This window comes from Nothoprocta perdicaria, unplaced genomic scaffold (assembly GCF_003342845.1).
Source record: "Nothoprocta perdicaria isolate Ctin4 unplaced genomic scaffold, notPer1 scaffold_0, whole genome shotgun sequence".
NCBI classification, from domain to species: Eukaryota; Metazoa; Chordata; class Aves; order Tinamiformes; family Tinamidae; genus Nothoprocta; species Nothoprocta perdicaria.
The window spans coordinates 5463184-5472155 of NW_020454092.1; the positions used below are offsets into that span (position 1 = coordinate 5463184).

Genomic DNA, 8972 nt, shown 5'->3' on the forward strand with positions numbered 1-8972 from the left:
GGTGCTGCAGGCAGGGGGACCTGCGGGGACAAGGGCCACGGCCTCCTTGGTGCTGACGCAGGTGGAGCCGCTCAGAGCCCGGGCGGAGGCAGCCGGCCGGGCTGCGATGCCCTGGGGGGCTGCGATGCCCTGGGGGGCTGCACCTGGGGAGGGGTGTCCTGACACCCTGAGGGTGCAGAGCGTGGAGTGGGTGTGATGTCTGGCCAGCCCCGCTTGACGCTGAGCCCATGGGGGGATATTGGGAGTGCTGGGCTCCGCAACGGGCTCTGGACCCCCGCGGGATGGGACGGGGATGCTCTGGGAACTGGAGCGGGCAGGAGCAGCCGCAGCTCCAGGACAGGGAGACGAGCAGGTGTCCTCAGTACCGGTCACGGCAGCCMCGCCTGGGGACACCGCTCCTCCCCAGAGCCGGCCGTGTCCCCGGCCCCGCTCCGCCCGGCCCCACGCGCGACACGGGGCAGCCTCGTGCCCGACACGCTGCGGCTTGGCTGCCCRCAGGGACCCCCAGCAGTGCCCCCCGAGACCCTCCCTGCTCCCCGATCCCAGGGGAACACAGCGAGCCCTGGCACCCCGAGCACCCCTGTCACGCCAGGAGTCCCCATTCCCACACGYAGCGTCRCACGGCCGGAGCGCGGCAGCGTTTYGGGGTGCGCTGGGACACGGGTGGGCGCCCCGGGCAGCCGAGCCCACCAGGACTCACCCACGAGCAGCAGGGCCCGTCACCCYGGAACRGGCAAAGGCCTCCATGTCCCCAGGGTGGGAATTGGCAGGGAAACGYGAGCCGTGCCTGGGGTCCTGGGGATGTGCTGGACCCCCCAGCAATTCCCACTGTGCCAGCCGGGAAGCACCCACCACCCCGCGCCATGGTGCCAGGAACCCTGGAGCGCRGCGGGATGGCACCCGCATCCCATCCCTTCCCAGGCCTGGAACTGGGCCRCCTCGGTGCAGGAGCCCCGGCAGCCGCACGGCCCCCCGTGTGCCCCAGCCCCTCACCTTCCCGCGGAGCTGGGCACGCACCTAGGCAAAGTGCTCCGGTGCCAGCGCCCAGGAGACTTTGTCCCTCCTGCCCCAGCCCGTCCTCACCATATAAGGGCAGGAACAGCCTCCAGTCAAGGTCCCCACATCGCTCCAGGGCTTCCTGGCGCCCAGAAAGCCCTGGTTCTCAGGGGTTAATTAATCATCTGCCCTCGTGCTGTTGCACCCCACATCTGCACCAGGCCTTGGCCACCCGTCCTGGAGCTGCCGCTGCAGGTGCGAACCTGGTGCTGAAGGACTCGAGCATCACGAGCTCCGACCCACCAACGCTGCTGCGTTACCTTCCTGGGACGTCCCCTGCCCATCCCTRGGGAGGCCCGGAGCACATCAGCCCCAGCTGGGACCGTTTCCATGTGCACTGCCCAAGAGCTTCATCCCTCCCACGCAGGGCTCTGCAGCCCTGGCACGGGCTGGGATACGGAGGGGACATCGGGCTCGTGGCAGGTCCCAGGGCAGCAGCAAGGGTGCAGGCGGCACCGGCACCCAGTTTGGGTCTGGGGGTGGCTGGTGGAGCTGATAAACACCTGCCATACGTGGCCACGTGCTGCTGCAGGGCCATCAACCCCCAGCGGGCCCAGCAGGCAGGTACCGGCTGTGAGAAGGGACCTGCTGCCCTCTGCACAYGGGGACACCGTCCCGGGCGGACGAGCAGCAGGACGGGCCACGGGACAGGGCATGGAGCTCGGGCAAGGGGTGGTAGGACGGGGATTGGGCACACTGGGTGGGTTTAGGGCCAGGGAGCAGCTGAGTTGACTCCAAAGACCCTACTAAATGACAAGACTCCCCACCTATAAGGGCTGCTGGGGACACAGGGCTGTGCAAGCAGCAGGATAGGGCCACCTGGATGTGACTGGGATGGAAAGTGATCCCAGAGAGCCTGGGCTGTGGGCCAGGCTTTTATAAGCCCCTGGGAGAAGGGAAATCTCCCCCGGGCTCATTAGTGGCTGCAGCTGATAACCCTCCAGCCTGTCAAACATTTACCCAAGCTGAGAGGCGGGAGAATGGGCTTGGATTCACGCTCCTGCCTGCAGGCTGGAGCTGGGATTGCCGCATGCAGGAAGCACCCAATGGGGAACTGGTGTCAGGCTCCCGCAGGGCTGTCCTTGCTGGGGCAGCCACTTGCTTTCTGGTGCTGCAGGGGACACCCAGGGACGAAAAGGACACCTAGGGTGGAAAGCTCCCTTCACAGGGCCATGCATGGGCTGGGGTCCCCGTGAACCCCCAGAGAGGGGCCCTGGCCTGGAGCTCCCTGCGTGAGGATCCCAGCTTGGCTCCCGCTGGCTTCGGTCGCTGCCTCTTGGCGCCCAGAGCAGAGCCCCCCTGCACACTGTGACCTGTCCCCATCCCTCCCGTCCRGCTGTGCCCCCTTCTCCAGCCAGCAGCAGCGGGATGTGAGGGGTGCCTGGCTGCTGCGCAAACCTGTGGACGGGGTTGTGCATTGGGGAGCAACCCCAGTGCTCCCCAGCGCCGCGGGGCTGCCCAGCCTCGTGCTGCCCCGCTGCGCCGCAGCCGGTGCCGCGGGCGCCCTGGGGCTGGCCCTGCTCCAGGCCAGGTGGTGAGGGCAGCGCGGGCGCAGCGGGCGCAGCCTCCCCGTCCCGTCCCGTCACCGCCTCGGGGCTCGGCAGGGACAGGAGCCGGGCAGCGCAGCAGTGCCCAGCGCTGCCGCCGCGCAGGACGTGCCCCCCGCAAGCACCCCCGTCCCAAACGCGCTGCTGGGGTTGACGGCTGTCTCTGTGGTGCAGCAGGTTGGCGGAGCTGCTGGGGACGCCCCACAGCCCCTGCCACGCCTGGCATCCCCCTCGGGGGCAGCTCAGGGCAAAGGCGGCACCAGGGGGGTTTTGGGGGTTGGTGCCTCTCCTGGTGCTCCCTCCCTGCCAAAACACCAGCCTGGGAGCAGCGGAGGGCCGGCCCGGCTGCGCTTGGGGTGGCACCAGGTGCTGGGGAAGGGGTGGCTGGGGAGGCCAAGGTGGCAGGGGCCGGGGGGYGGGATGGGGGGTGGAAAGGCAGGGTGTTCAGAGCGTCCCCCTCACCCCAGGTCCTGCCCGCCCCGCTGCAGGGGTAGCAGAGGGGGAGCCCGGGGTCAGTGGGGACAGGCACAAGCGAGGGGGGGTCTCTGGCACCAGGGGGCAGGGGATTCCCACGGCACCTCCCTCCTTCCTGTGCCCTCCAGCACTTTCCAGCCCCCCAGCWCCCGCCCCAGCACCCACCCCACAGCAGGCTGAGCCCTACCTGCCCCCCATCTCCCATGGGGGTCCCTCACCTGGCTGCAGGGCCCTGGGCTGTGTGTGGGGCTGGGGGCCCCCACGCCCGCTCTGTGGCTGCGACCTGGGGCTGCACCAGCCGCTGCGGCAGCGACGTGGGGGGCACCGGCCGCAGCCCCCTCCTCGGGGCCCCCACTCAGACGTGTCGGGCCACTAATGAACTCAGTAATTAGTGCGGAGATGAGGGCGGACAGGGACTTCACTAACGAGGAGCGGCACGAGGCCAACAAGGGCATGGGAGGAGGGACAAGCAGAGACCCCCCCAGGGCACCCCGTGCATTGGCAGCAGCCCCCCATGGGGGTGTCCCAAACCTCCCCCATCCTGCCTGGGGGGGCTGATCCAATAAACTGCAGGGGAAACTGAGGCAGGGAGCSCCGTGGTGCTGTGAACACACAGAGCCCAGGGTGGCCCTCGGGCCCCTTCCTGGGGAGATGGGCAAGGGGGTGGTCTGGGGGGGTTGCTGCAGGTGCCTGGGAAGTGGGGGACCCCAGTACTCAGCACCCTCTCCAAAATACAGCACCCTGTGGGGTGCCGCCCCCGAAGTCAGGGTGACAAGTGGGGGTACCAACCCGCTGAGCAGGGCCAGCCCCAGAGGGGCAGCAGGGACGCGCRCGGGGCACACGGCAGCGTGGGCACACACAGAGCAGGCTCGCGGCGCGGCTCCCTTTCCAAGGCGCTCGGGCAGCTTTAATCACACCAAGGCACTTCGATCTGGTCCCCACGCACCCTCCCACCCCCCCAGTGTCACAYGGGGTGGCACCGGGCAGCTCAGCTCCCCCCGCTCCAAACGCCGCCCGGATGCCCAGGGAGCACCCGGCTCTGCTGGTGCCGCTTGCCCGGGTGAATAAAGTGCTGAGTGGGACCCTCCCGGGGGGCAGGATGGGGCCCAGCGCAGGACGGGGTCCCTGGGGCAGGGGCCCCACAGCCTGCCCCGAGGCCCTGCCGTGGGGCAGGGTGCCTAGGCAGGGACACGGGGACCTGTCCACGGCGGGCAGGGTGATGGGCTGGGCACCCAGCGCTTGGAGAAGGGCAGCGCCCGTGGGGCACCAACAGTCGGACCCCACTCCGCGGTTCCCCCTTCCAGCTCTGCCCTCCTCCTTCCCTGGCACAGCGGTAAAAAGGCACCTGTGACTTTGCAGGAAACCGTTGCTTTTTTTTTTTTTTTTTTTTCCCCCTAAAAAATATAGAGACACTGTCTGTATCTAAAACGCCCCTGGCTGAACCCAACCCCAAGCCCTCCCTGAGAGCCGCAGCCCCACAAAAGCCGGGGGCGCCCTGGCAAGGGCCCAGCCCCACGGGCTGTGGGGCCGGCGCTGGTGTAAGGCTAGAGGGGACAGGGGGGTAGGGAGGGTCGCCCTAAGGCTGGTATCGGGGTGCCCCTCAGGCAGTCGCAGCCTTTGGTGGAACTGCAAAGGGTTGGGGGGCCCCCATGAGGGATGTGGGGGCTCCCGTTAATGCGGCAGTACTGGGAGCTGAGGGAGGAGGCCGGAGCCCCCCTACCCTGCTGGGAATGAGGCTGGAGGGGAGGCTCTAAGGGCCCCCCCGGGCTCGGTGGGGCTGGTAGGGACACAGTGTCCCAAGGCACGAGCGGGGGCATCGGCAGCCGGGGGCGCAGCCCCGAGGCCAAGGTGTCCCCCAAAACTTGCCCCTGCAGGCGGGGGGCACTGGAAGGCACGAGGGAGGGGTGCAGGGTGCCCCCCCCGAGGTGATCAGCTGCACCAAGGGCAGAGTTWGGGGCATGGAAGTGCCCCCCCCTGCTCCGAGACTGATGGGACCCCCTTTGCTTTTGGGGAGGGGGCAGCCCCTGTGGATGGGGGTCCAGGGCTGCCAGGCCRCTTAGCGGGCCGAGCCCGGGCGGGGGGCTGCCCCCCAAGGCAGTGGACAGCAGCAGATGCCGAATCCCCCTCCCGCCCCCGGGCAGGGGCACCGAGGGGTTAAGGACCTGAGAACCGTAGTGGGGAGCRGGGCCGGGAGCCGGATGGGACCCCCACCCAGCAGGACCCCAGCTCAGCAAGGCAAAGAGCCCCCCACGGGCCACCCTTGTGGGGCGAAGGGCAGGGGGCACCAACCCGCTCCCCGCTGCTGCCCCGTCCGCTCCCAACACCAGCGCGCGGGGATGGCCGGGGCACCCAGCAGCTCCAGGGACAGGAGGGGACGGTGGTGGGTCCCCCCCGCCCCGGTAAGGCGCTCGGGTGCCACCGCGGTGCCCCCCAGCACGGGGAAAGCGTCAGTGGCCGTGGGGCGGCGCGCGGCGCTGGCGACGGGCGGCTCTGCCGGCCCCGCGGGCACTAGCTGCTAGTCCGGTGTTTCTTGAGCACTGTGTAAACGTCGTCCACTCTGCTGAGTCTCTCGAAGAAGGGCAGCAGGTCGAGCAGCTCCGTGTCTGCCATGTTGTCGAACCACGAGGCCACGGGCACCTGCGGGCAGCGCAGGGCCCCGCTGAGCGGCCACCCGGAGCCCCACAGCTCCCAACGGGAGACACGGGGATGTGCCGATGGCCCCTGGGCCCCCCATCTATGGGGAAGGCCCCCCCACTGCAGTGCCTGCAGACCCCCGTGCTACCAGGACGTGTCACCCCGCTCCCCTCTTGGGGCACAGACCGGCCCTCGCTGACCTGCTGGCTCTGCCCTCTGTTCCCCCAGTGCCACCCACGGCCCCGGTGCCGCCGCAGCCCGTCCCCGTCCCCGTCCCGTCCCGCGCGGGGCACGTACGGCGTTGTCGGGGTGGAAGATGTAGGAGGCGGGCGAGTTGTCCACGATGATGATGCGGCGCAGGTCGCGGCCCAGGCGGCTCAGGTCCTTCACGTAATTGCCCCGGTGGAAGACGCAGGATTCCCGGAAGAGCCGGGCCCGGAAAGCCCCCCATTTGTCCAGCAGGTCGGCCACGGGGTCGGCGTACTGGGGGTAAAGGGGAGGTCAGTGGGGCACGGAGCCCTCCCTAACCCTGCGCTGAGAGCTGGGGCACTGGTGGGGACCGCAGGACTGGGGTTTTGTCCCTGCCGCTGCCAGCTTGCCCCCCAAGCGCCCAGGCTACGCCTAGGTGAGCAGAGCACCCAGGCCAGGCCTGCAGGGGCCGGGATGGGGGGCAGCGGTGCCCAGGGGGGTGGGAAAGGGGGCAGCRGTGCCCGGGGGTGCCGGGCTCACCTTGGCCAGGCTGGCGGTGAAGAGCACGCACTCRAAGAGCTCGCCCATGCGCTGCAGGAACTCGTCCACGTGCGGCCGCTTCAGCACGTACACCTGGGGCGAAGGGGCCGGCGTGAGGGCAGCCCCCCCGAGGGACCCCTGTGCCCGCCAGCCTGCCCCACGGCGTGGGGCTGGGGGGCAGGACCTCGTGGGGGGGCTGGGGGCGCTCGGAGGTGGGAGCCCCGCGGGGATGAAGCGGCCGGCAGGCTCCGGAACCAAGTAACCTAGAACAGGCTGACTGCCAAGACCACAGCCTATCCTGGATTACTTGAAGCTGGCGCCAGCCTCTCGGGGTGGGCATCCGTCGGGCAGCGTCCCGCGTCGCCTGCTCCCCACRCTGCCAGGAGCGGGGCAGCCCCTGCCCCCAGAGCTCCTGCCCCCCAGCACGGGCCCTGCCCCACCGAGCAGCCTCGCGCCCGGCTGTCCCTGCCCCACAAGCGCCGCGGTGGCAGCGGGAGCGGAGTCMCCTGCCCGCCGGGCACGTGCCCTTCACCTGGTGCATGATGCCGTCGATCTCCACGGGGATGATGAAGTCCGCGTTGTTCACGGGCTGTGGAGGGCACGGCGGGGTCAGTGTGGGGCACGCGCCCCGGCCCCAGTGCTGCCCGCACCGGCTGCAGGTGCCAGCGGTGCCGGTTGGGAGGGCTGGGGCGCCGGGAAGGGTGTGGGGTGAGGGGGACGGGGCAGCGCGTGGGGCAGCGCCCACCTTGAAGGAGCTGTGCACCAGCGTCTCGTCCAGGTCGATGACCACRCAGAGCTTGCTGGCGTCCTGCGGCTTGATGTCGGGCAGGAGGTGCTTGACGGGCGCCTGCGGCGGGGACAGGGGCGCGTGGGGCTGGGGGCGCCGCGAGGAGCGGGGGGCAGCGCCCCCTTGCCCCCTGCGTCCCCTTGCCGGGCGCGGGGCGGCCCTGCCGGGGGTACCTTGGGCACGGCGCCGTTCTCCTCCACCAGCAGCGGCGCGTTGTTGTTGACCGAGAAGGGCTCGGCGTCATCGCGGCACAGGCAGCAGAAGAGCGACTGGAGGATGCTGCGGCCCCGCGGCTTCTTGGCACTGCCCGACGGGCTCTGCGCTCCTGCGGGGTTAGGGGGCTGCAGCACCCGCACGATGCCGGGGTGCCCAGGTCCCCAGGGGGGCTCCAGCCCCCCCTGGCTGACCCCCAAGCTGGGTCCCTGCTCCGAGTGCTGCTGGGTGGCCCCGCACAGCCGAGCCGGGCACCTCCCGAGGGCACCCAGGAGGACCCTCCAGGGTCAGGGCGCTGTGGGGTCCCCTGGGGCACCATCAGCCCCTGTTGTGGGTGGGCGGCGGGGGCTGCCGGGTGCCCGGCGGYGACAGGCCCCGTCCCGGGCACCTTATCAGCCCCGAGCAGGCGTCCGGCCGCCCTTCCTGCCCGGCACGGCCCCACGGAGCCCTGCGTGGGGAAGCACCGAGGCCGCGCGCAGCCCCTGCCCTCGGCTCCCCCTCGGCACCTGCCCGCCACGCTGAGCGCTGCCAGGCTGCTGGGGACCCTGGAACCACGAGCGGGCAGAGCCTGTGCCCACCCTGGGGTGCTCACGGGGCGGCCGTGGGCACCAGGACTTAGCCCCATGTGGGGCGACGGGCTCAGGCCCCAGGCATGGGTGAGGGGCGAGGAGGAGTGAGGGACGTGGCCGTGGGGCAGGCCCCCCGCGGCCAGGGGCTGCCAACAGCCCCACGGAGCCCGGTGGTGCCCCCAGGCAGCGGGCACSTCTGCGGCACCGCCGAGACCGCGAGTCCTCTGTGCCGTGTGCCACCCCATTGGTACGTGYGTCACCTCATCCCCATGTGTGCCACCCTGTTGGTACGGGTGTTACCTCACTGACCCATGTGCCACCCCACCAGCCTGTGGGTCACCTCACTGCCATAGGGGCCACCCCACCAGCGCAGCGGCAGCACCAGGGGCAGCGCACAAGGGACCTCGGGCTGGGGTGTCCCAGCACAGACCCCCTGCCCCCTGGGGCCGAGCCACGAGGACGTGGGGGGCGGGACAGCAGGGACACCCCTATCCCGCACACCCTGGGACACCCCTGTCCCCCCGTGTCCTCAGTGTCACCCGTGCCGGCTCCAGCCCAGTGCCCTGTGGAKGGGGGTCGCCCCTGGTTGTCCCCCAGGGCAGCCGTGTCCCCCGGGCGCTCAGCCCCACGGCGTCGCTGCCCGCGGGACCCGCCAGGGCCCCGTGCGGGACCCCCGTGTGGGGCAGGCGGCCCCGCCGTCCCGGCCCGCGCGCGGCAGGGGCGGGGCCTGGCCCTGGCGGGGCAGCAGCCGCGCACGCCATTGGTGGGGAGCCTTGTGGGCGGGGCCTCGCCGCGAGGGGCGGAGCTTACCGCCCCCTCCCCGTGCCGTCGAGCCGGCGCGCCCATTGGCCGGCCGGAGTGCGCCAGAGGCGCGGGCCAATCGGGACGAAGGGCTTCGTCTCGGCGCCCTCCGCGGGGCCCCCATTGGCTGCGCGCGGGGGCTGCCCCCCAGCGCCGGGGGAA

The 8972-nt window shown here is 71.1% G+C and overlaps 1 protein-coding gene across 1 annotated transcript; it reads right to left on the reverse strand.

Annotated features, from left to right (window-relative positions):
- Positions 1-5575: 5575 nt before the first annotated feature.
- Positions 5576-8322, reverse strand: CTDSP1 (CTD small phosphatase 1). Its single transcript, XM_026041409.1, has 7 exons — positions 8319-8322; positions 7401-7552; positions 7186-7287; positions 6973-7029; positions 6441-6533; positions 6009-6194; positions 5576-5714 (listed from the first exon to the last, which is right to left on the reverse strand). The coding sequence occupies exons 1-7, from the start codon at positions 8320-8322 to the stop codon at positions 5586-5588; spliced, it is 723 nt and encodes a 240-aa protein (XP_025897194.1). The 3' UTR covers positions 5576-5585.
- Positions 8323-8972: the final 650 nt, after the last annotated feature.